The sequence below is a fragment of the Convolutriloba macropyga genome, chromosome 9 (genome assembly GCF_964194025.1).
Source record: "Convolutriloba macropyga chromosome 9, txConMacr16.3, whole genome shotgun sequence".
Classification (NCBI taxonomy): Eukaryota; Metazoa; Xenacoelomorpha; order Acoela; family Convolutidae; genus Convolutriloba; species Convolutriloba macropyga.
This window is the reverse complement of record NC_134476.1, coordinates 20755784-20783118: the sequence shown is the minus strand read 5'-3', so window position 1 is coordinate 20783118 and position 27335 is coordinate 20755784. Positions and strand designations below refer to the sequence as shown.

The 27335-nt window shown below is 36.8% G+C and overlaps 1 protein-coding gene and 1 long non-coding RNA gene across 4 annotated transcripts; one reads left to right on the top strand and one right to left on the bottom strand.

Moving 5' to 3' along the window:
- Positions 1–1109: 1109 nt before the first annotated feature.
- Positions 1110–25379, bottom strand: LOC142345661 (uncharacterized). Of its 3 annotated transcripts, XM_075397859.1 has the most exons (5): positions 24731–25379; positions 23956–24174; positions 2117–2308; positions 1448–1665; positions 1110–1340 (listed from the first exon to the last, which is right to left on the bottom strand). In XM_075397859.1, the coding sequence occupies exons 1-5, from the start codon at positions 24956–24958 to the stop codon at positions 1328–1330; spliced, it is 870 nt and encodes a 289-aa protein (XP_075253974.1). In that variant the 5' UTR covers positions 24959–25379; the 3' UTR covers positions 1110–1327. The 3 variants fall into 3 exon arrangements, with proteins under 3 accessions (XP_075253974.1, XP_075253973.1, XP_075253975.1); XM_075397858.1 differs by having other exon boundaries at positions 1110–1665; XM_075397860.1 differs by lacking the exon at positions 2117–2308 and having other exon boundaries at positions 1110–1665.
- Positions 5050–5803, top strand: LOC142345553 (uncharacterized). Its single transcript, XR_012759342.1, has 3 exons — positions 5050–5143; positions 5415–5472; positions 5645–5803. It is a non-coding gene; the product is annotated as an uncharacterized LOC142345553 (long non-coding RNA).
- Positions 25380–27335: the final 1956 nt, after the last annotated feature.

Below are 27335 nucleotides of genomic sequence, written 5' to 3'. Positions count from 1 at the left end.
GGTATTTTTTAGCCTCGTTGGTCTTGAAAAAAAGTTGTAAGACTTCTGGGTTTTTTTCTCGAAATCGCCAAAACTGTTTTAAAATATAGTTGTTTTCAGTTCGGTCAACGAGTTGTTTTGAAGCGACCATACGGTTATACTAGACTACTAGTACCCATTAGGTTGTCAGACGTTGATATTTTTTAGCCTCGTTGGTCTTGAAAAAAAGTTGTAAGACTTTTGGGTTTTTTTTCTCGAAATCGCCAAAAGTTCTAAAAAATATTGCTTAGTTTCGCCCCCTTCCTTTCTAGCGACTCATTTAATCAAAGTGCTTTAGTTTATTATTGTTTTAGCTTCTTTATGATGTATATTGATGTGTAGTTTTGTCTCAGATATTTGTTAGAAAAAAGCCAAAAAAAACTGGTACCTTTTTAGAAATCCTATAAAAAATCTCGAAATCGATTTATAGGTTTCTAATTGGTACACATAGTTACTGAGCTAACGAACCTTGCTTGCTGAGACAATGTTTTATGTGTTATATGTTGTTTAAGCCCCTTATGGGCGTTTTGAAGTATGTTTGGCGGTCATTTTTTACGTTTTAGAAAGCTTTTTATAGCTATGTTGGTCTTGCAAGAGCGTTGGTTTTCTGTCTGGAACCTTTCTGGAGCGACGGATGCCTGGCAAGAGTCTTACAAAGTCAACGGTTATCTGGTAAGAATCTTATAAGAACAACGGTTATCTGCTAAGATCTTGCAAGATTAACGGTTATCTTGTAAGAGTCTTGTAAGAGCCCTTACAAGATGATGCATAATCATACCAGAGTCTTACAAGAGTCTTGCAAGATCTTAGCAGATAACCATCCCAATTTGACTAGGGAATGACGTCATTCCAGTTTACCATATATCACTATGAAGATTTCAAGTTAAAAATGACACAAATTTTACATTAAATGCCACAATAAATGCGTAGATATAACACCAATAACCAGAAAAGAAAAATTTTCCAGTCATCAGCAAAAGAAAATTAATTCCATTTGCTTTCACCAAGTGTTTCTCCGACAATTTTGGATTACTGTGGAGGTCTCTTAGTTCTCCAATATTTAAGAATCTTATCTCGAGAAAAAACAGGTCTTAACTAACTGAATGAAATTTCTGACACCAAATAGAGACAAAACACTGATATACGCTCTTCCAAAACAATTACTTTAAAATACATGAAGGAAATTGCGAACGAACAAAGGGTATATATTTGATATGAAAGCAGTGATCTTGATTGTCTATCGAACACGTAAAACGTGTATATCCTTGTATATCATCAGTTCAGCTTCCAAGCGTTGTTCGTAGTCCAGTTACTTGTTGCTTCTATAAAAATTTTAGAAACTGAATCGAAATGTTGTACAAACTTTATTATGAATTATGACACTTAGTGTTTTTAAGTCATAAACAAACAGACTACGAATAGAACTGACCCGATTTTGCCCTGTGCCTTTTTAAGAGAATGAAACACTGATCTCGGAGACCTGAAGTCCCCGTCATTGACCAGTTCTTGACCATGCATCAACATTCTAGCTCCGTCGTTCCTTTCGACTGTAACACTTTCACTGATATTGTAATCTGGTTTCGCTTTAGACTTCTTATCATATCGGAACTGTTCCAAATGGAAATGTTCTTGCTTGCTTTTACGTTTCTAAAACATACCTAAAGCTAAAGACGCATTTTAGAATAAATACTTTTGCTAATTGTTTCAGCGTGATCCAAACACAAAGCACCTTTCGGGTATTTTTGTTATGGAAAAATTGCACAGACAATGCCAAGAACGCTGTAGGCCTCTTAAGCGTTCGCGAAATCTCATCTGAGAGTAGAAAACCCCCCTTTTCACTGCTATTCAATTTGCGCCCTTTTATTTACAGAGCTGAGCATATTCAAACGCTGTAGTTGATAAAAGGTGCGATCATTGAATTGGTCGACAAGGGGTTTAGCCGACATCTAAGAAATGAGAATTTAAGAAAAGGTGCCCGCACACCATTTGTAATGGCTGAACGAATTTAGACTGCTCGCTTAACTTCTAGTCTTTCGTTTTCGGTTAAATACACTATCGCCAGTATTCCTAGCACTGGATAAAAGACAAAAAGTCAAACATGGTCAGCAGGTGAATTTGAAACATCACTCCCGTTTTGGATGTCGACGACCATGTTAATTTTTTCTCTCACAACTTCCCTTTCAGATCTAGTTTCCATCGTATTTTGATTAACCATGCCCATTTTCCGATAAGCTTGATTGCCAGATCTTGACGAATTGCGAGATTGATTCATTTGCTCACGTCTGAGAAGCTAAAATTCAATTTGGGCGGTCAACAGAAGTAGAATAGCGTTTTTTCATAGCGCCTATTTAATCTTATTGTAATACCGGATGGAAAAATTTAATACAAAGAAGCTTTCTTAAATCTTTAAAGATCAGCTTGGTACTAATTGCTCTGAAACTACACGAGAACCGATTGCAATAAAACTACGCTAAGACTGTTTTGTAAAGAATATTGTGTAAAATTAATTAGTTAAAATTTTTTCAAATTTGTAATTTAAAATTTGTATACAATTTTAGTGTTTTCACTGTCTTTAGATCAAAATTTGAACCAAATTTAGTTTTGAAAAGCATATTATGTCGCAGTTTTAATGATTGGTTGAATCGCTAATGTCAGAGTTTTGTCACATCATGATTGTTCTCCATCAGAGCGAAGCAATGGGCCGTGTCAATAAAAACTGTACCATGGCACATGACTGTTAATTCGTATAATCCATGCAGTAGAAAATTTATTCGATATTTTACATATACCTTATGGCTATCAACTAACGGTTTTTCTTTGCTGTTAAAGAAAGACAACTGGAGTACTTTCTTAAGCGAGGAAGATAAGCAAAGAACACTAATACCAGGGAAAAGGCAAAGGTGATACGGAAAAATTAGTGATTTAAGTTACTCAATATTTGTGTTAAAACTACTAATAATTTATTTCCGTGAACGACAAAATGATATGATCAACGTGATCCCGACGCCAGAGGGGTTCAAACCCGCAACCTCCAGATTAACAGCGTTACCATTTCAACTATTAAGCTATTTGGTCCTTGCAACTTTAACGCTAAAAATCCGCTTTATTTTCACAACGAACTTTCTTCGGAATGAAAGCAATCGAGATCACGCAAGAATTCAGAAGTTAAGCGCAAAAAAGTCACTTCAGACAGCAGAATGTTCTAGAATAAGAGCGCAAAAGCTGTCAAGCAAAAGGCACACACGTTTACAATGATTACCTCAAACTTCGTTCAGAGCAATTACCCGACTAACCTCGACCGAATTGCTCTCCGACAGAGAGAGGGCAGCTCAGCGATTTAATGCAATCCGAGAACGCAAAGATAAGGCGTCACACAAAAAAATTTTTTTTCAAAGACCAGAAGACTAATATAGCCGCTACAAAATTCATTCGAGAGTAATTAACAATTAAATGAGCGAACACCTGAATTGAACTTCAGTGAGCCTACCCATAGGAGCTCTTTTTAATTCCATTCTTTTTAATTCCCTTATGATTGTGTTCTCCGTCAATTTCTCCATCAAGTGTTCTCCATTGGCTATTTCGCCTTGCTAGGCCAAATTATTAACGCCGTAACAGCAACACCAAATTAATTCAACAATTAAACGAACTGAACAAAAATGACTTTTATTGAAACCATATAAGGCGCTCTTTTCGTCCTAACTTATCAAGCGTCTGCGATGAACGGTAGGGCTTACAATTCTAGCAATCTAGATCCCGTTTATAGAAAAAGCAACTGGTAAATGCCAAAACGTTGGCTAAGTGCACACAAAAGTCTGGTGATTTGGTAGCTTAACGAGGCTACTTCGCTGGGATACGGGGACAAACGTGGTGGGGGAGTAAGTAGTATAAAATTCTGACTAGAACCTCAACGGGGGGGGGGGACGGACAATTACTGCAGCGTGGCAATCTACAACGGGGTGGGACATTTTGAAATTTTTTAAAATGTAGTAAAATGTCCCCCCTATTTTTGAGGTTTTAGTCAGATTTTTTGAAGATTTTATGGTGTTATATTATTATTTCATTCGTCTTAATTTCTTTCGGCTATTTGAAACCAGTTCTTATTCTTTGCAAAATTTGCTACTTTGTTTATTTAATTTCCCGCCAAATTTTGCAACGCTAGACAGTGGAGCGTCAGGATGAATTGATTTTACACTGCATTTTGGTGATTTTATTGCTTTGTAGATTAGTATAGCAAAACTTGGCGTTCATATATCCGATTTTAACCTAACCTAATCAGATTTTTAGCCAAAAATGTTTCGAATTTTCGGTTTTTTGTCCCCCCACTAGATTTTGCGGCGAGATCTTAGAAAAATTACCGACAGACCAAAAAATCAAAATTAGGGGAATAGAATAAAGGGTTTCAGGGGTACCAGGGGGAGCGGGCTTAAACATTTTTGACTAAAAAAACAAATAAATCAGATGTAAAAAACCTTGTCTCGTGTTATTTTCTGACAGGAAGAAAATTATATTATCATCGAACTCTATTCATTCTTCGCGTTTATCAGTTAACAATTAGTTGCTAGTTACCTTGAATTTGTTTTTTAATCGTCATCGTTGTGAAGAGCAAGGGCAACCGTGACAACTTCTGAATTAAAACTTACAAAAAAATTGGCGGGTCTCAACTCAAAAGTGTAGTTTGGAAAAAGGAATGAATATCTATATTTGAGTCCCTCCCATCCCATCACCAAGGGTCAGAGAACCTATAGCTCCCCATCAAGGTTTTAAAAAAATAATGGAGTGTAATACGAATTTGTCGGGGGGGGGATATAGAGGTATAAAATAGAGGGATACAAATAAACGGTTCAAAGTTATCATCCTAGTTGGGGGATGAGTACAAAATTAGGAGTGAATGGAGGGAAAGATTGCTAACAATTACACTGCTTGAACATAAATACTCGTAAAAAATTCATTTTATAGTTTTTGAATAAATTTGAAAATAACTCGCCAATTTTTGATTCGTGTAAGTTGAAAACAATTGAACTACCAGTAAAACAAACTCCTCTGGCAGAACGGAAGCAACGGAAAAAACATTTGCCAACGACACTATAAAGGAAAGAACTGATGGTAGAAACGGGCAATGAAACTAGTAAGAGATATAATTAATCAAGTTTTCAACTAAAATTTTTATGATCTTTTCCGTTTGCGAATTTTTTTTAGCAAAATCACCAGGGATTTGACAATAAGGTAATGGGGGTTTTAAACAACATTTCGAAAATATTCTAGGTGAAAACGAAAATGGCAAAAGCGTCGAGAACGATAAGTTGTAAATAAGATTGCGTGTTAGATCTCCTACTAGTCGTTCGAGAGCATTTTTTTCTGCGTTTTGTCAGTTATTTTTGTGAAAAGTATTGTTTCAGCTGGACGTTAATTGAAGAAACATAACAGAAGTAATGCCAAAAACTGAGAACAAAAAAAGTAAGCAATAAGATTATCCATTCCAATGATGTGTTTTGCAAAAATTTGCTTTGAATTATAACATACGACCTGTAGACATAGAAAGAAGAACTACTGTTATACAAATCATAGAAAAAGGCAACTTGTCTAAAAAGACTGTGTAACTTGAAAAAAGTTTTCATAACCTATTTAGAATTTGTGCTCCGACCAATCAAACAGTGTTTGAACAAAGGTTTTATTGATCTTAACCTATGTCACTGTGGGAAGTGTGAAGTTCCCGAAAAGTTCCAGGTAGAGGGCAGGGTTGTCGTTCAATTCAATAACGGAGAGCTTCTCATCTACCTTCGCAACAACTAAGTAAGAATTTTTTTTACAGGACCTGATTACGGGAAGGAACTATCTGCTCTATCCGGTTGTTTTTCTGCTTTTTAACTTATCATATCAATGAACCGGATAAAGGGTAGGAGCTTTTGAAAAAAATTCGGGTCCTGCGAAATTTTAAACCAACTTTTGAATAGAAATTACAACGGAATCAGTCAGTTTATTTGACTCAAACATTGTTGAAAGGATCAGTAAATCACATACACAACTTTTTCTGGTTTCTCAAAAAAGCTTAACGACAAAAATTACAAAGTATATAAACAATTAAGCCAAGCCCGCGAACTTTTTTTTTGGTTTATACGTTTCATTAAACAATGTACAAATCTTTTATTTTCGATGTGTCTTGTTTGTACTGAATTGTAAACTTTCTATTTAATTGAAATTAATCTCTATGTAAACTTTTGAAATGAGCTGAGAAAAGGCCAAAGTACCTATTGGGTAATCTGTTGGCAGTTTGTTTCAAGTCAAAATCAAAAATCCAAAATTCTAATGAAAGACTGTGAACTCTGAAGGTTGAGCTCGCCGTAGAAGTTCTGGTCGCGAACTTTTGAGATCGGCTTTGCAATATATTGAGGTGGAGATCAAGCAGCTTCTAGCAATCGAGCTAGTGGTTCGCGGCGCACGTTGAGGGAGTTTTGTTTTGGGGTGGAGGATTTTTGATTGAGACTTGAAATAACTGCTGCTGGATTCTTGAGAGGAACTTTTTACTGCGAGAGTTGTTACTAGCTACAGGTTTGAATTACAATTTGTGGAATACAAGAGGGACCGGACGTTCAGCACTTCAACAAAAACTCTAAAAATTTGATATCAATTGGTGCTTACTTTTGTAAAGTTCTGTTCGCGGGCTTTTTGGTAAAAAACTTAGTTAGTCTGTGAACATGCATACACAAATCACTGAGTTTAATCTTCATCAGTTGATGAATAGTCTATAATGCGAGCTCTTGGTTTTTTCGCCGCTCCTTTTTTGCGTTCTGCTTTCTCTTTTTGCTTTTCGGTGCTGGCAAAGTGACTTGATTCTCACTTGAATCACATGCGTTATCCGATTCAATTGCTTGGTCCAAAAATAAAACCATCGCAAGCTGGGTCTGTAGAGGACCCACTGTCCGATAACTCTGACATTTTGTCAAAATCTACCAAGTTTTCTTCTAATTCATCTTCACTATAATCACGTTGATAAAAACCTGGGTCTGGGGAGTTGAAACTTGAGTTGTGAATGGTGCTTGTTTGTGGAATGGTTGTTGTTGGTTGTTGCTTTGGCTGCTTATTTTTCTGCTGCTGGTTCTGTTTGCGCCTTTGCTGTGCATGCTGCGTGCTACCCTGCGCCTGCTGCGAGCTATCCCGCGCCTGCTGCGTGCTATCCTGCACCTGCTGCGAGCTATCCTGCGCCTGCTGCGAGCTATCCCGCGCCTGCTGCGAGCTATCCTGCGCCTGCTGCGAGCTATCCCGCGCCTGCTGCGAGCTATCCTGCGCCTGCTGCGAGCTATCCCGCGCCTGCTGCGAGCTATCCCGCGCCTGCTGCGTGCTTTCCTGCTCGTTTTGGCTTGCATCAAGTGAACCCCAGTCCGGCTCATCTAGTATTGTTTTGTAAAACATGTCCTCTCTCAATGAGTTGTGTCCATAGGGCAACGTTGATACTTGGTCACTTAATATGAATCTTTTATCATCATAGCCCGACAATGATTTCTTGTTGACAACTATTGTGTGAAGCCTGTGGTTGCTAGAGGCTATTCGGGTGTTGAGAAGACGCACAACCTCGCCGCCCAAAAGAGTTTGCTTGTATAATTCATGGGTCATGCTGCGCCGTGCATCTTTTGTGAACCCTTTGGCTGACTGTTTGGTGCAACCTGAGAAAAAAAACTTGGTTTATTTCAAATTTATCCAGTTTTTTCCATACCCCAAAAAAAAACTTTGCTAGAAAGTTTCACAAATGCCTGTTGTTTTGATTACTTGTGTTTGTAGAGTGAAAGGGGGGTGGGGGGCTAGTGAAAAAGACTTGCCTTCAGCGAGCTTGATTGAATACAACTTTGGCTTGAGTCCACAAAACTCAGCAATTGGCCGGCTTCCCATCTCGTCTTTGAATTTAAGAGTGACTCGTGCATTGTCCCTGCTGTATAGCGGGTGCTCAGGAGGGAAGTTTGAAAAATCAAATTGATCTGCAACCTGTTTTTTCTTCTGTATTTCTGCAAAGAAATCTCTTGAGCGTACTTCATACACGAAGGAGTCTGTGTCTGAATAAAGCAAATTGCAATCAAAGTTCTTCTTCATAACTTTGTAGTGAAACTCAAACATGAATTTCTTAGCCAAATCCAGCATACAAGCACCGACGATGGTTGGTTTGTCCCACAGTATTTCTGATTGTTGAAGGCATACAGTGACCAGATCTTCACTGATAATTTTTGATGACTGGTACTCGGGCTTGTCTGTCCATTTGAGTGTTTCTTCTTCAGTGCGCGTCAATTTCACTTTCATTCTGTTTCGTTTTCCCTCGCAAGTTTTCCCGAATGACGAGTTTACCATTAATTTGTAGAAATCTTCCTCAAACTTATTCTTTGCCTGCTTTCTTTTTTCGGTATTTAGTTTCACGTATGGCGCCAGCCACTTTTCTTGTTTGAATGATAACACTCGATGAAGCTTGGTTACTACCAATCCTAGTTCAACATAGAGTTTCAAGGTTTAGTAGTGCAGTGTATAATTTTGTTTATCGAAAAGCGTCTGGATGAGTTTTTTTACCTGCGGGGGTTTTTTAATTTGCATATCGGCCAACAAGTCGCTTTGGTATTCACTGAGCCAACATTCATCAATAGCTTCTTTTGTGGGTGCCAAGGGAAAGTCAGAGTGTAGATCATGTAGGCTGTCGGGATAGCTTAGGTCTACTTCAACTATGTATCCTATTGGGTCATCATCTGGTGTATTTAAAATTCGGTGAAGAATTTCCTGAGCATTATCATCGGTCCACTCACTCTTGTCGAACAGTTCAAATTGACATAGTGGCAGTGGGAATTTTTCCATGATTCCTCCGTATAGATTATTAGCGTCTATCATAATGATGAACGAAGAAATGTTTTTTGGTTTGTAATCAGGAAGAAATTTGTTATTTGCGCGACAAAGACGCTTACTGTACACCGAGCTCACGCCTCCTCTTATAAGGTTCTCAACCATATCAAGGTGTTCCCTCTCAGTTAGAAGATGTAAATGGGGATTGCAAATTTTGAGCATTGCGTCGCCCGACAAATTTGATGCAGTGTAATACTGACAGCAATCCAGTCCGTAGGTGTCATAGCAAACTTGTCGAAAGCAAAGAACAACTGCGGCGAGTAGGAACACATCAGTTTTCAAGTACAAGTTGTAGTATTCACCAATATTTTGACATGAAAATAAATTGAATACCTGGAGCGCTTGCTTGTACTCATTTTCACTCACTGTGACTTCATATTGCTGTAAACTGTTGGTCCATTTGTCACGAGGGGGAAGCTGTGTCTCTTGAAGTTTTTCAAAACTGTCAACGTAGCAATAAGGGAACGAGCCTTTTTGTTTCAACAGGTTTACCGACGATGTGGGCCACTCTTGAAAATGTTGTTCAAGCAAGCTGAACTGATCCGGGGGCAGGTTCTGTACCAGTTTGTCAAGAGAAGCATTCATGAACTTGAAGGAGTCCAGTAGTCCTATGTATTCATACTGGTTTGTCCAAACGCCCTTTTTGTTCTTTGTTGCTTTTATATGCACTCCAATTTGCAACGAGATGAATTTCTCACTTGTGCTTGGTACCACAGAAATTGTATTTTTCTCATTCAGGCTCTGTAGTGCAAGTACTACGTGATGAAGGTCATAGTTTGTCAAATTGTGGGCAAACAGTGGAGTAAAATTTAGGTTTCTACGTTTTAAATTACACTGCGAGTGTGCCCATCCCAAAAATTTTCCTGTGAAGTGACAGTGATCTAGTACTGTGGGATCTTGTGGACTTGTATTCAATTCGTTTTCGCAAATCCAACACAAAGTAGCTTCTCTTTTTGGTATTGATGGTTCACCGGAAAAATTTTTGTATTGTTGTTTAACATCATAAATGCTCTTGGCAATTTGCTCCAGCGACTTGACAAATTCAATCATGACATTCGGCCCACACTTCAGATCGAAAAAGAATGGTTTCGTTTCATTCAAGGCCACAAAAAGCAAAGCATAGCTGCATGGCTTGTGTTCTTCTAGCGCTCGAGCTTTGTTTGTTGCTGCTGCTGCTGTCAATAACGGGTTCAATTATAGACTCCAGATCAAAAAATCCGACTATAGGTGCAAACCAACGTGCTTGATTATTTTTAAATTCAAATTTTTGCTGTCCTGCTTTTGGCATTTTAGTAATTGCTCGTGTGTTTTGGTGGCATATTTCTTCATGTCTCTCATGTCGTTCGATTGAAGTGCTAATATGAAAACAGTTTCGACACAAATGGTTGTCCAAACGCTGTTTTTTCTGAATGTACTGTTGAATTAGTCCTTTGATATTTGTGATCAGCACATAATGATGCATTGAACCATCACTTAGCAAGAGTAAGTCCAGGTTGAATTCGAAATTTTGGTTGTTTGATATGCGGAAAGGAATCAATTTTTTGTTTGAGTGCCGAAATACATTAACGCGTACCTGGTTTAGCTGTTCAAATTTTTTCAATTGGTGAAAGGCCATTGGCATCATGAATTCACCAATTGGTTGCTTTGCTCCGGGATTTTCTGGACCATACATTATTGGATTTGTTTTTTGTCTCCAGGAGGCGTTGTCCGGTATCAATTTGGGTCCAATTTTGTTGTGATATTGTGCAGTATAGCAGTATAGGAAACATTTTTCATCATGTCTGTTGCGAATGTTGAGCAAGTATTGACTTCTAGCCAACTCAGTTGGGAGAGCTAGATAGGAAGAGGCACTAATTGGTTTTGACTTGACAAATCGTAGCTCGACATTCTCAATTCTATCTACCGTCCAACCGCTCCCATGAGATGCGAAGTTGTTCAGTGAGAGGAGCATTTGCTCAATCATTCCAGCAAAGCATGATTTACTCAATCCGGTGAAGTCAACGCGCTGCATTTTTGAATTGATATATATCTGAATTCGATCGGGTTGGCTATCAACGGTTTCATCACCTGTTGGTTTTGTTAATTGCATCAATGCACTGAATTGAAGTTTTTGTGCGCTATTTTGCGTGTTCAGTTGAACAACATTTTCGATCTCGTCCTGTTTGCTCCGCATAAAACTTAGCAGATCTATTTCCTGTTCCCCCACTGGTATGTCGTAGGTTTTCAAAACACCACCGAAAGCTTGCTCGGACGGAAGAATTCCAGAACTTGGGTTGTTTTCCAGATCAGCGTTCCATACTGGAAGTCCATGGTTTTTGTTCATATGCTCCATGTACTTGAGGTTGTCTACATAGAACTTGTTGCAGTAGAGACAGTAGCGGGGATGTTTTGGGTTGTGTTGCTGTATCATATGCGTTTCGAGTTCTATGACTTTTTCATGAGCAAACGCACATTCATCGCACACGAATCGGTTGGTTTGGACGTATTGTTTATGAACCGTTTGCATATGTCGTCTGAGGCTGCGCTTATCTGCGAGTTTTTTTTGACAAATTGTACACGTTTCAGCGTTCATTATGAACAGTGGAAAGAGAGAAGGAATAGGAACGCAAAAAAGGAAAATAAAATTACGAAAAGGAAATGAAAATAGTTGAAGTTTTTCAATCAAGTGAATTTCAGGTTAAGGCAAAAAGCAAATGTAAGATTTTTATTGTCGGGCAAGCTGTAATTTAAACTTGTTTCATCCAATCATAGTGCGCGTCTTTTTTGTTTACTTTTGCAACAGAAAGCTACTGCTCCGCAAACAGCAGTAGAGGGGGGACACACCGCGCAGACTGTTGTGTAAACAACACATAGATTTATATGCTGAACGGTTTTTCTACTTTTTGTTTGTTTAAAACAGGTGATATTGAGTTCGCAGTTTTACTTCTTATTTGTTTACCCTAATTTTGGTACGGTATACGACTATCTGATAAAAAAGTGTTTATTGATTGTTTACTGTGATTTCACTACAATCCAAGCTTTAGCTGGGTTTATTTCAACCCAGTCCACTTTCGCTTATTTGTTTAAAACATTGTTTCGCACACTTGTTTGTCCAATGTCTGAAATTTTCAGCATCGCTTAATTCTGTCTCACAATATTTGTCTAGTGCTAAGATGAATATTTAGTTAAAGTTTAATTAAGAACTGGTTTCGAGATGTTAACAAAATTATCATGCTTTAACATTGTGAAAAGCAACAAATACAATATGTACAATGAGTTTAAAGTGTTTCGTTGTATTTTAGAGTCGAGATAACTTGATGACTTTCTTGACGGGGGCATAACATTGGCTCAATGGAGGTGTTTCATCAATGCTGACATCATCAGAAAAATTGTTGGCATGCAACGGGAGGCTTTCCGGGGTTTTTCTTTCTTCACTTGGCGACTGATCAAAATTCCAAAAACCAGATATTTGCTCAACTTCTAGCTGCCCCAATTGATTCTCCCAAATTTCAATGCAGTCATGATCGTAGTCTGCAAAAAGTTTTCTTGTTCGCTTTGCCAATTTTTTCACATCCTGCTTTTTTGTTTGAATGGGAGTAATACATCCATAATATCGATGAGCATATGGAGACTCTTCTTGTCTTGGTGATTTTTCTGGCGTTTTTGTAAGATGAAATAAATCGTTTTGTTTTGTGTATTCAAGTATTGGTTCAATGTAATTAACTGGAACAATAAAGCTGTTTTTTGTGTGCCATAATTCTGTCTTATCATCAAAGCTTTCCTTTACAAGGACAATATTTTTGAAGTTGTGACACATTCGCACAAGGGTTCGAGTGCCTCGCTCACTTGTCTTTGCAATTTCTAAATATTCAGCAGCCATATTGCAGGTGATGGATAAACAATTGAGATGTTTTGTTCTGATTTTACGGATTTAAACGGTAACAAAGCACACAGTTTTCTTTGTAAGGAAAATTTTATAAAGACCTAGAACAGCACCGAGTCTAGAACCAATTCTAGTAACAAGAAAAATGAAAACTTGCTTTTATATGTTATGGAATGGAAAGGAAAAGCAGGATGAAAGCAAATTCAAGAAGAAAGTTAAGCAACAAAAGACTTGCAGTAATGTAATAATGTGTCAAAGAACTAAAGAATTTTCACAAAACTTATATTGAACAACAAGAAAGAACAATGGCGGAAAGATTGAAAAAATTGTTGCAGACTGATTTGTTTATTTGACTTAATCATTTCATCATTATGCCGTCATGTCTATAAACAGAATTATGTCATAATGACCTAAGTTGAATTGGGTTGCTCTCTAGAAATATAAATAGACTCGAGGAGGCGAGCTAATTTATCCATTGCTAATGAAAACTTGTCAGTTTTTAGATTTAAAGGTCGGGACTTGTAAAACTGTTTTCTGCTGTGGTCTTTATAATGCTTGGCCCGGCGATGTTGCATTAGTGAATGGAAATTTTTAAATTGCCTTGGACAATTGTGACATTGAATGGGTCTTGATTCAGCAGGGTAGATTTTTTCCGATCTTTTGAATTTCATGTTTCGTATAAACATCATAGCTGATATAGAGGAGTATAAATTTGTTTACACGCTAGGGTGGGAGGGTTTGTTTGCTCAGCTGTTATCTTGTCTAGACATGTAGGCGTGGGTTTTTAAATTGTTTAAATTCCAACAAACAGTAATGCATTAGTCATTCATCGTTTCAGATTACTTTGATACAGTTTGTCTCAATATATGCAACATTATGGGTAATGTTTTGTCTAAGGATGCTGAGTACAGCGACTTTCATTTGGATCTGTTAAGACTTATCATACCACTGGCACCTATTTATCCTTGAAATTGTTCAAACGTGATAGTGAACAGGTCGACTGGGATTTCATTCAAAAAATTACTTTCGGCGCGAGAGTTTCGTTTGCTATGTCAGAACATAGAAAAACTAGAACAAATGCTTGATCAACCAGTTGGGTTGATCGACTCACTTCTAAAACCGGATTCAACCGATGACTCGAAGCGTCCAGCAAAACGGGCCGGCAAAACACCAACTCAGCGCCAGAAGAAGATACCAAAAACATCTGTAACAGTCAATGAGGAATCGGAATAATTTCTATTATACCTTTTGCTTCCTGTCATTGTTTATGCTTTCATATTTAGTTTATTAGCTTTTTCTTTTTTGTTCGTTATGGTTGAGGCGATGTATGAGAACAGTCCTGAATATTTCAAGAAATTTCAAAAACGTTTCAAGTACAATATTTGTGAGACGGAACCAAAATTTGAAAACACAATTGAAAATTATGCATATGGTTATCATTCATCTGCAACAGTTATCGAAGGTTGTACATTTGGCTCCAATCATTATCATGTTATGTATGAATTTGGTTCGCAAGATGATAACATATTCGATTCTCTTTATGTACCTGCAGTGATACCGTGTCTGGTTAACTGTTTCAAATTACTTATTCAGCCTACGCAAAAAGACTTTGTTAAACGTGGTGCAATAATTTCACGACTACATGTTGCTGTTGAATACCTTTCAAAATCAACTTCTTCTGCAGTTACCAAGAACCAGAAACAACTTCCAGCACCCTTGAGTGAGGCAACAGTGAAATCTATTAGTACTTTGACGGCCAACAAACGTTCTTCTACAGTCCCTGATGTAACTATGAAACGATTTTGCCAGCTTATGCTAGGTGAACACTCGTCAACTATTTATCAGATAATGGATATTCTGCTTAGTGGCCACGGAAGTTTTGTGAGAGAAACCTCAAACTCTTTCATAACCTTTCAATTTTGTAAAAATTGATATTCAAAAAATGGTGTTGTTGTTTCAAAATTAAATTAACTTTTACTTCATATGTTTTACAAAAGCTAGCAACTCAAATTCATTTACATCAGGTATAAATGAAAATTTCTCACTATAAAAATAATGAACAATATATATGCAAAATAAACCACAAAGCTGGGAGTCTGAGGATTGCAGTGGAGACTGAATGTCTCTTCTATGTTCCATGATATCCATCATTATCTCCAAGTCTCTACACTGTTGTAAACGGTTGAAAATATCCTTGTAGGTAGTCAAGGGTAGAGCCAGTGGATCCGCAAAATATATTATTGGGTATGCATATCGTTTAGCTAGCACTACCCAGTGGGTTCCAATAGAGTTGGATCGTGATGCATTAACAATAATAAATGTGTTGGTTTGCAAGTTCAGAGGATAATTATCAGCGGCATAAACCCCTCTGAATTTGAATTTGAGGTGTTTACACTTTTTCACTTGAAGATGAATTTGATCTTCGTCCATTAGTATGTGATCATGGGAAGAGCGTTTTTAGATGCGTTTCTTGCAGAGTCAATGTAGATCGTAGATGCTTTTTCCCCAAGAAAAAATATTTCAACGTTATGAGCTAACGCTGCATCGAACTTGAGTTCGACAGACAATGATGAAATTGTGAGCTCTGGATGAATAAAGTCATGAGTTGCCTCTTGAGTGCTGGTCAGATCAAATACCATTATATAATGGTTTGCGAACTCACTCAGACGTATTCCATGGCCATTTTCTACATAAGCTAATGCACTCATTGAATTGTAGTACAACCTCTTGTTGTCAGTTGTTGACATTGGAGTTCCAGCCGTTGCAAAACCATTTCGATAAATGGTTATCTCTCTTAAACCAAATTTTTGATAATGGAATGGATTAGCGGTGTTGGTACCGATGAATGCTGTACCAACGCATAATGCAACAATGACTCTTCTGATTGGCTCTTTAGTGAAAATATCCTCATGTTTCCAGCTTTGTTGGCCTGTTGTAGCCAAGAATGTTTTGGTAATTACTTCATTGTATCGGTAAATTGCCGGAGTTTTCAATAATGTCTTCTCAATTGCACCTACAACATTATCTGACACCGTCATCTTCCTGACAAATAAATTAGCCTCATCTATTTTAACCTTGTAGTGTTTCGCTGCGTCTTCGCTGATGACGGCAAAGTCATCTTGGGATCTTCTCATTGAAATGCGTAACGTAACTCCACTAACCAAATGTTTCTCACATGAAAAGAAATCAACCGCCAACTTTCCATATAATGTTATGCGTGCGGATTGTCGCACTGTTCTTTTTCTTATATCTGATATTGCTGCTGGAATAGTGCCGGGGTTTTCTTCATACTCGTAACCCTGACATTTCAGCCAGGTTTTCTTTGCGTCTGTCCCATGAGAGAATTCAGTTTCTATGAAACTTTTGTGTGCATAGTGTCCATTAGCTGTTGAAATTTTGATACCATTTGCAGAAACAGTACAGTCGGCGAAAAGTGAATGAAGGATATTATTAGCAAAATATGGAAGATCACTGGCATTAGCGTCACCAGCTGTGAAGCGCAAATCCGTTCCATCTGTTTGCAGTATTCGACACTTGATCTCCAGGTAAATTTTTTGTAAGTCAATAAAATTGTTGCGATCACCAACAACTTCAAATTCCAATGATGATCCTGACGGCGAATAAAGCGGTCCTGTTTTTTGCTCGAATGATTGATCAAATGTTACCAGCAAAGGTGGTTTTTCAAATAAGTCTAGAGAACTGTGAGTAGCTTCAGATGGTATCACAATATTAGTTCGCATTTTTCACTCGCGAGAAAAAATCCAGACGACTCCTTTTTGGACGGGGTTTTCGAGAAATGATTCTTCTGGTTGAGATTTTTCGTTTTTTGTTTGAACGAGGTCTCGTGTATTGTCGTCTTTTTCGTCTAATTATTTTACGACCTGATGCAATACGTGATTGAAGAGATCCACCTATTTGTTTGCGAGCTGTTTTGGCTACTGTACTTTTCAGTGCTTGTTTTGCTGACTTTCTTTTGGTTGCAACTTCTACTAACTCCGGTGCTCCTTGAACCAATAAATCACGACCAATCTTTTTTGCTGCGGGCCAGAGAAATTTGCGTGCTAATGGCAGAGCAACTCTTCCAATACCTGCAGCAAGCGCTCCAAAACCGCTGCCTCTTTGTCTGTAGTGTCCGGAAAAATACGGCATTGATTGAGATGCTTGATTGCTGTAGTATGCCTCCATATTAAATAATTTTTTGAAACTTTAAACTGACTATAACTTTTCCGGTTCCAGTAAAAGGAATTAGTTTTCCAGTTTGGTTTCTCAACTCTACCTGTATGTTCTGAATGTTGTTTGATAATATTGGCCTGTAATCCAAATTTGTATAGGACTTGTTGTGTATGGGTGTCACTGTGTTTATGCTACCGTTTCGCAAACGTCTTTCAGACTCAATGATTTTTATTACTGGAGCTCTCACATCACCAACGTTCTGATGTTCAATTATATCAATGTATACAAATATTAACTGTGATCCGCAAGTGATATCAACTGGAAATTCTCCAACATGTCTGTTCAAAGAGTTGCCTGTTTTTTCTGACTTGTAACCAATGTGAATAAAACCATGATTCGAAATATCTCTTATTCCTTTAAAACCAAGAATACTGGGTACTTCTTCATCTTCAAATGACAAACCTTCGGTAGGTCCAAATTTCAAAACTAACTTTTGCGTTACAGTGTCAAAATCATAGTCAAAGTTTTTCAATTGAGCGATTCGAAAAATTTCTTTCAGAAGCTCTGCTGAACTGTTGTATATACCTTTGCGAATTCTTCGAAGTTGTCCGGTTCGGTTATGTGAAGCATCAAGTTCCGCGCCAGAACTGACATACGCAACTATTTCGGCTGAGTTTACATTATTGATGTTTGAGGGAAATGATATTGAAGCAAGGGCAACTTGCCAATCTCCATCTAACTGTAATGGTTGAGCGAGTTGATTTCGAAACTTGGCCATAGTATTACTGGTAAAAATTCCCATTGATGCATTCGATATCAAATCAATAGTAAATTCTCTATGAATACTCATGTTTAATCTTTGACAGGAAGAACGTTCACTTGGACTAATTCTGGTTCATAAAATTTACCTTCAATTATAACGTTGTTTGCGTCTATAAGGTTGTATGTTGGTGGACTAAGGGTAGCAACCTTGAATACTGTGAAGACTTCGTCTGTGTAATTTTGTTTATAACCTTTCCTAAATATTTCGTCTGGCTTTGCAATCCGAACCAGGTCTCCTTCTTCGTATTTTGGCTTGTACTTTTTTCTGCTAATTGCTAGGGATATTAAAAACGGTTCATGTTTTTTGAAAGTTTTATTTGGTGCAAGTTGGGTAACACGATTAACACGAGTGTTTATAGTATTTACAAACTGGGGCAATTGCTTAATATAAGTCCAAGTCCAATTTTCCTCCAGGTATTTGTGAATAATGCTTTTGAGCGATCGAATATTCCTCTCAGCAAATGCCGACTTGGTTTCGTTTTCGGTTGTATATAAATGAATCTCCTTCTTTTCACAAAATTTTTTGAATTCACCTTTAAACTCGGATCCCTTGTCTGTCCAAACCCTTTCTGGTTTTTTCTGTTCGATCATTTTTTTGAACGCTTCAACAACGTCTTTTGCATATAAAGCCTTCATTGGTTGCACTCTAAGGTATCGCGATAAGTAAATGTTGCCACCAGTAAATATTTGACTCCATTGTTGTGTTGGGCAATTTTATCCATATACGCCACATCGACAGACCAGATTTCGTTTATTCTGTATGCAACAGCTTTTAGTCTCGGAAAAGTTTTTCTGAATTGTCTGTATTTTGTGTATGGAGCTTTCGACTGAAGGTATTGAACCACTTTGGATCTTGGTAAACCACTGGCTTTCTTCAAGTTAGCAATGCTACCAAAAGCTGCACTACCTTTTGTGTATAATTTGTTCAATTGTTTAACGTGAGAGGAAGTAATTTGTCCACGAGCTAGACGGTTGGATTTCGTCTTTTGTATCTTCAAAGCTTCCTTCATCGTCGCCAGAAGCTTTTGATTCTTCTGTTCTCGAGACTCCTGATTCTTCGTTTTCTGGTTCATCCTCAAACAACTGTATCTTTTCGTTTAGTGATAAGGCAAGAAATTTTTTTGCGTATGTATTACAAGTTAATTGTGAACTGATATCTAGAAAGGTCAGGACTTTGTAATGTTCAAGTGAAAGTTTAGAGGTTGTTTGTTGTAGATCGTAAAGAAAATCTGCGACAAGAATTCCAGTGCTTGACCTATTAACCACTAGTCTTGATGTCTGATCCAGCGATAGAGATTCTGACTCTAATATTTTTTCCAATATTATGCTCGCTTTTTCAAACTTTTTTCTGTCAAGGTGTTTAATATCTCTCAAAACACGCTCCCTGGAAAATTTTGTATCAGTTTTGTCATCTCTAGTCTCATTCAACTCATCTTTGACATTCTCCAAAATATTATCGGTCTGCTGTTGCGTGTCTTGTTGCGTGGTAGAAGGTGCTGGTGGAGACTTGCTTCTTTGCAACAGTGATATTTGTTTTGCTTTCTCTCGGACATTTTTATTGTTGAGAAGTTGAGCAATTTGAGGTTGTTCATTCGCATACATTTGACGAGGAATTAGCACAAACTCTTCAGTGTGCATTTTTCTCCAGAAAAGCAATACAAGGTAACGCAATCAGTTTAATTAGACGGATTCCAGAATCTGATCGAAAAATTTTGATTCTCTCACTTTTTTCAACTCTCCTGTCTGCAAGTTTACGTAGTGGTTTCTCGAATTTTTTTAATTCATATTTATTGATCGGTACAACTCCAGAGAGTACGTTCATCACACAGTCACTCAAGAACCAAATGAAATCGCCCTGATGTAATATTCCTATTTGAGCTGTGTTCTCATTCCTCTTATTTACCCATTGCTTGAGCATAAGCAAATGTTTCTTTTTCATTTGTAATTGTTGTAATGACTGCTTCAGGGGACGAAATGTAAAAAATAGAAGGATCCGGTCCAATTAGTTGTGATGAAAAACGTAAACCCTGGCTAGTTTTTGGGTCGAGATCAATCATCAAATGTCCAAAGGGCTCCGCAGTTGCTAGTTTGTATGCTTCTTTTATCAGTTGGAGACAATTCAACTGTTTTCCAAGATATTCAATTTGTTGAATGTCACGAAGCGACTTGAATAATATTATGTGTGTTGTATTCAGATCAATGGTTCTGGACCATTTGCTTTGATGGAACAAATTAAGCTTGACGTATATAACATGTAATTTGCGATGACGTCCTGAGGTAGCTATTTTTACAAATTCTTTATCGTTGAAGATTTCTTCACATGAATCGTCATAGATAAGCAGATAATGCGATAGTTTTTTTTGTTATATCAAAGCCTGAGTATTTTAGAAACTCAATCCCTGGTATAACTCGTTGCATATCTTTGAAAAGTGGTTGGAACTCTTTGTAAAAATAATAAATTTTTTCAAAACGTGGATAAAAGGTCGAACCTTTTAGCATTCGAAACAAGAGTTCTGTTTTACCACAACCACTTGGTCCTACAATTGACATGAATACCCTGTCATGTGTAAGAATAACTTTGTTCATAGTTTAGGATTAGGTAAAACGTAACCAACTAAACTCGATAAGAGAGCAATCCAAATTGATTTCTCTTCACAGCTTTCTGATAATAGAAAGAGCATAGAGAAGCAAAGAATGATCATTAAGACAATGATACTCACTTGAACAAAAAATATTACTTCGGACCTTGGCACTGTTGAATATTAACAACAACGCCATGGGGGCCTCTCCTTGTTGTTTACATCGAAGACTAAATTACTGATACCGGCGTCAGCCTCGTCTCTTTGATTCATTGGAGAAAAATAATTAAGTGAAAAGTGAATTGAAACAAGGATGATATAAAATGTTAATTCTTTGAATTATTCACTGGGCAACTGTTTCATGTACCAGAACTCAAACAAATTGAAACCTTTAATATGACTTTTTATCTCTAGTTTATAACAAACGGTTGATGAGTCATTTTCCTCGAACGATGGTTGATTGAAGACTTTTTCAACTTCGGGGTGCTCCAAGACATATAACCGCAACTCATTCGGCATCTCATTAAGTGATAGCTCACGTTCTGGTGGTGTTTTTTTCAATCTAAATTGAGGAACTTTTTTGTCCGCCCATTGCTTCCAACGTGGGATTCGCTGCTCTTTCGGGGACTGTATAAGCTTCTCGTTTGTTTTGTTCATAGCCATAATTGAACTGATTCCGATGTTCTCGAGCTCTCTGTTTATTTTTTATGTACAGTTGGAAGTGATAGAAATTATCTATCACGGGCAGGAAAGCCCTAAAGCTGTCTAGCTCGTCGGGAGAAAGAGTAATGGTTGCAAAATAACGTTTTGCTGCTGCGCTATAAAGCGGGTTGTAACGCGGTTGTTGTGCTGTGTTTGGCTTATTGTTGAGATAGTTCGCTCGGTTCTGTTGATCACTTGAAAAATTATTCTGTGTTGATGGAGAGGGATCCTGAACTCTATTGAATATTACAATCGGCTGATCGTCAAGTGGAGTCAAGCAAGTGAATATCTTCAAGTTGTCTGACAGATAAGTTGTTAAAGTTGCCGTGTCTTCTCTGTGCATCACTTTGTGTCCACTGTGAGAATATTCTTGCTTTACGTTCCGCGCAGTGATTTGATAATTGATCGTTTGTTGAAGGAAAGTTTGAATGAAGATAACAGGAGGGAACTTGTTCTTCTGATATTATCTCTGAGATTCGGGGACAATTTAGATCCTCCAGATTATAAACAGTTTTTTGTAAAAGCTTACTGAGGAGCTGACACTTTTCAATGCCTTTGGCAAAAAAATTTTTCCTTGTGAATCGGAAACTGAAACTCAGACAGATTGTTTTCAAATCACAGTAAGGTATATCACCTTCGTCCCAATCAAGACCGTGTAGGTTATTGGTCAACCAAATAACAGTTTGTCTATCGTGTGCGGGTAAATCAGTGAATTTAAGGGGCGGTTTGAAAAATATTGTATCGTTGTAACTGGAACACAAACTGAGTTCTTTTATAATGAATCCAAGTGACTTGAGTTTGAAACCTTCGAGATCGAGGACAATAATATTTGTGGTTTTGCTGCCAAAATTTTCTAGCATTCCAATTCACGAAACAATTGTGAATGAAAAATTTTCACTGATAGAATGAATAAAATTCCTGTCAAGTGTCCAAAAAGACAATTGTTTACTGGTGAGTAACGGAAAGCGTAAACATATCCAGGGCCTTTGTTTCTGCAATCTTTTATAAATCCAGCGGCGTCATGCAATGCAGCATGAAGCCGTAGCACTTTGCTCCGTTTCAATAAAGGATCTAGTCTTGAATTATCAATTTCAATGAAACCACCATAGGGTCTAAATTTTAGTGCTATTTCTCCGTCAACTTCTGGATCTAACAAAGAACAAGCAGCTACGAAATATAATTGTCGATAAGATATGTGTGTATAATTTATGTTACCTCTCAGTGATAAAACTTTTTCATGAATGAGCTTGATGTCTTTTGTTCCTATTGTGTTCATTATTTACTGTTTACTGAACGTGAGCGTTTAGAGTTTTTGTTTATGAATCTTTCAATTCTGATTGGTTGCCGACCTGAATAATAAATCAAGCACTGCGATTGGTCAATTTATTTGGAAAGTTTTGTGACCCTGAACATGTTTGGGCATGATCTGATGACTCTGCAATTAATATATCATTAATGATTTTATACATCTACTAACAGGTTAGTTGTTTTACTGCTGTTTTCACCAATTTATGTATGCATTTATGGACATAAGTGATTATGACCATAGTTGTGTACATACTTAGGTGAAAACTTGTTTTTCTTATACAACTCTTGGTTTTTTATCATTGTGTATGTATGTATGTATGTATGTATGTATGTATGTAATGTATGTATGTATGTATGTATGTATGTATGTATGTATGTAGGTATGTATGTATGTATGTATGTATGTATGTAAGTATGTATGTATGTATGTATGTATGTATGTATGTATGTATGTATGTATCTATGTATGTATGTATGTATGTATCTGTGTATGTATGTATCTATGTATGTATGTATGTATGTATGTATGTGTGTATGTATGTATGTATGTATGTGTGTATAAATATATGTATGTTTGTATGTATGTATGTATGTATGTATGTATGCATGTGTGTATGTATAAATACATCCATACATACAAATATAGATACTCACATGCACATACATGCATACATATACATACATAAATACATTCATACATGCATACTACAATACACACAAACATACATACATACATACATACACACAAACATACATACATACATACATACATACATACATACATACATATATACATACATACATTCATATACATATATACATATACACAAAAATACATACATACATCCATACATACCTACATATATACATACATATATACATAAAAACATGCATACATATACATATATACATATACACAATACATATATACATGCATATACATAAATACATATACATAATACATACATACATACATACATATACATGTATACATATATATGCATGTATGTATGTATTGTGTATATGTATGTATATATGTAAAATAAGGGGGACATTTTACTACATTTTAAAAAATTTCAAAATGTCCCACCCCGTTGTAGATGGCCACCTCAAAATGTCCCACCCCGTTGCAGATTGCCACGCTGCAGTAATTGTCCGCCCCCCCCCCCCCCCGTTGAGGTTCTAGTCAGAATTTTATACTACTGGAGTACCCAACCAAGTCAAAAGTGCAAATTCCATCTTAAATTCACGCTTAAGCAGCCGAGTTCAAGAGGAAGGGGTACAATTTTGGTGAGCCGCAAACTTAAAGCCCAGTCGGGCAATAAGAAAACAGGACCGTGATTTATGCCCTCAGACTATCAATTATCCCTCATCAAGTCGAAAAATTCGAGAGTCAGATGAAAAATTGGATGAAAAACACCAACGAGATTAACCAACACCTTTTCGTATGAGAGCCAATACTAGTACAGGTGGAGAATTGTTAAAAACGACAAGACCAATCAAATCTCTACTTTTAACTATTTTCGTTAATTATTAACGAAATTTCAATGTGCTCTTTCGAAAATAAAATCAATATCGATTAACGCCAGTTTAGTATAACTTACTATCCAAAATTACACATACATTAAACTCCTTTCTCAGCTTTTCTTTCTCACACTCGACATCCTGAATTTTCTTAAGGTATCCCTTCTCTTTAACTGACCAACTCTTCTCGGCTTTCTTCATTTTTCCCTCATAAGTCTCCTTGAGGTTCTTGATTGTCAAGCGATGTCCTTCAATCAGATCAGATTGAGTTTGTTCGACAGATGCTATGTAGTCATTCAACATTTTATCCGCCTTCTCCTGCAACAATATGACACTGTGGCCATGCGACGATCATAATTACAACCACTCAATGATCATGCAATAATTATGGTTTCGCCATATCTTACCCAATGCCAAAATACTGAATACTATAGGACACAATTAATACCCGTTGATCTTTTCGTTAAAATTGCAGTTCGTATAAGATGTGCGTATAATCAACACTACTAGGGTTCATTTGATCTGATGATCTACTGTCATAGTATCATATCGCGTCTCACGGATAGTGGTTGAATGTTGGGAAGTTAAAATATTGGATATTTAAGTAAGCAAGTATACGTCAGACATAAATTGAGCATTTCGGTTTCTTCTAGACTTTGAATTATTAGAGGCGTAGAAACAAAATTTTGGGATCACAAATGCAGACTACAAATCAAGCCCGGGTCTCCACTTCATACAGGGATCAAATGATGTCATACATTATACGCTATTTCTTAGTACAATCTTTATACAATTGCTACTGACTAGTTGGATAGGCAAGTGCAATGCAAGGTACAATGCTAGGGTACAAGATACAATGCAAAGTATTTCTTACTTGGGTAGCAAACATGAGCAGGTAATCCGAACCCAATTTAGTCAGTGATTGGACCTTGACTGATTCTTTATTTTTACACATGACACAACCATATTTCATGAGCTTGCCAGAGCAGGGTTTGCAGTAGATATGAAGGCAGTTGGTCAGATACACTTCCGAGGCATTTTGGAAGTTACATGTCATGCATCCTAGACAAATTGCGGCCGAGAAGTCAAGTTCTCTTTCCATACTGCGTTGATTGTTTCTTGAAAATAGAACCTTAAAAGCGGTGAGATGAGGCCAGGTTATTATGGTGCATCAGATAAAGTATATAAGAGTTTACTAGATACCACTTCAAACGCAAAAATCTTCGGTCCGCAATAATCAGAATAATAACGATGAAAGTTTAAAAAATGCAAGAATTCCGGTTAAGAAGTGGAAAACCGCTTGTCAAAAACTCATCCCTGGATTTCATTAACAATTAGTGCGAAAAGTTCATCTTTGCGAATTACAGACGGATAAATATTTATACGAGATGAAATCAAATATCAGCCGGCTACCTTAGTAGCAACAACTTCACATAAATTAGATCAATCATCCAGATAAATAATAGCATTGGATATTAACTTTGATTAAAACTTCAAAATTGTTACTTTTCATAAGGAATTGATCTTCACGGTCTACTTTTGTTTCGATCAACTTTAAATTGTAATTACAAGCTCATGTTAAAACAGCATCCAAAGCTAAAGATTCAAAACAGTTGTATTTGCATATTTGCAAGATACACGACAACCTCATCTCGAGTAAGTATCTTTTTCTTTCTCGACCTCTTGTCATTGCACTTATGGCAGTCACGAAAAATTTGCCAGGCTCACCTGTTTGTTTTTTAAAACCGTTCAAATTATTGCCCCATGACAGCAAAGCATTCATATTTTGAAGCCTATCATTTTGGAGAGGTCCATAAAACTATCAAATCTATTCACTGTTTTGTTTATTTTCGATAATTAAATTCGTTCAGAACAAAAAATCAATTAGTTGAAAGAAAAAAGGCAGACAGAGCTTGAAAACTGAAACATGATCTCCGTATAAGATTACCGCACCAGATATTCATATAACGCAATTCTTAACATTTTTCAAGACATTGTTAGTCTATTATGATAGCGTAATGCAAGAAGCCGTAACTTACTGTACGTATAAGAGAAAACGAAGGAGCAGCGACTCGCAGTCTTAGTTTCACTGTGAAATTGACTTTTAAGCAGTGTTATGTCGAAGCATGTAGAACACATTATTTGCATTTTCTTACTAGTTTCCGGAGTCTTGCTTACAAATATCTCCTTTAGAAAACTCGTTTCCGCAACTTTTTGGTATGTCTGTTATTTCGATTTCTTCTCCTGGCTGCTCAGAAGTTTTCGAATCCCCTATAGTAAACTGCAGCACTTTTGTCTATTAGCTACACTCATTTTGTTTATATTTACCCAATTTCAGACTGCATGCATAAACTATTTTAATGACTCATTTATTTCTAATCATTCGTGTCAGATAATCTCTAAGAAATAGGAATCAAAACTCCTTGGATTATCAGGCAGACCATTCATAAAAGCAAGGAATAAGAATAGCCAAGAGCAAATCTTAGCGGCGCTCTGCTGGCTAAGTTTACAATTTCTTAGCTCATTTATCTACGCGGAAAAATTGCTTTTTGTTATCTGAACAGTCATACAAAACTTCAGGGAGACAAATTGCAACTCAACTAATTTGCAAACTCGGCAATATTGCTAATTTTCTTCAACTAATTTTGATATCGGGCAAGGTCTAATGGTTTGAAGAACTCAATAGATTGCTTATATTCATCTGGGAAAATTTGTTAAGTTCTTGGTACATCTTCTGTAAAAATAAATGTTTGTTCAAAGTTATTTTATTTCCACGAAACCGTGTTGGTAATCTCTTTAGAAGTCAGTAAAAATGTCATTACTCAGAAATAGTTTTGATGAAGCTCAACAGAAATACAGGTCGGTGGTTTTCAATGTGCCCCCTATTTGTTCATTGAAAATATTCGATTAGACTCTAGTATATCTTGCTGATATACTCTAGTTGCTTTGGAGATATTTTGCACGGCCTCATTTGGAGACAAACAAAAGAACAAAGGGCAAAGTAAATAAACACATTTTTTTCGAAGACAATTAATATCAAAGACAGCGACTGATTACAATCCGAATGATTACAGGACTGTAAAAAAATTGATTAGACCAAAACTAGCCTTGCTATTACTGTCCGTTCACTAGGAACACGTAATTGTTCCGAATATTATGTATATTGATAATTTGACAAAAAAAGTCAATATATCAAAAAGAAATTATGCATTTTAAATAATTATCGGGTTGAATAGGCAAAACATTGCCAAAATTTGAATTCAAGAGCACTCTCAAAGCAAGCGCAAGTATCCCTAGCCACCTTAGGAGTTAACGATGATTGTGTCAGCAATGTTTAGGAGTGTCAATTCGTTAAATTTATAGTGGACTAAAGAAGCTTATTTCGTGCCATTTTTGATTAAAAAGGCTGAATTTTGAAAAAATTAGGAAATAATTTAGTAAAAAAAATTGGATCAAACAGTTCGACGACACTCATCAAT

Excerpts from the sequence above, each read along its gene's own strand:
- LOC142345661 (XM_075397858.1), bottom strand. The coding sequence starts at position 24,958 with ATGGAAAGAGAACTTGACTTCTCGGCCGCAATTTGTCTAGGATGCATG. Across the intron at positions 2,309-23,955 it reads AGCTGAGAAAGGAGTTTAAT|CTTCTCAGACGTGAGCAAAT; the intron begins GTATGTGTAATT and ends ATTGAATTTTAG. Across the intron at positions 1,666-2,116 it reads CAAATTCACCTGCTGACCAT|AAACGTAAAAGCAAGCAAGA; the intron begins GTTTGACTTTTT and ends GGTATGTTTTAG.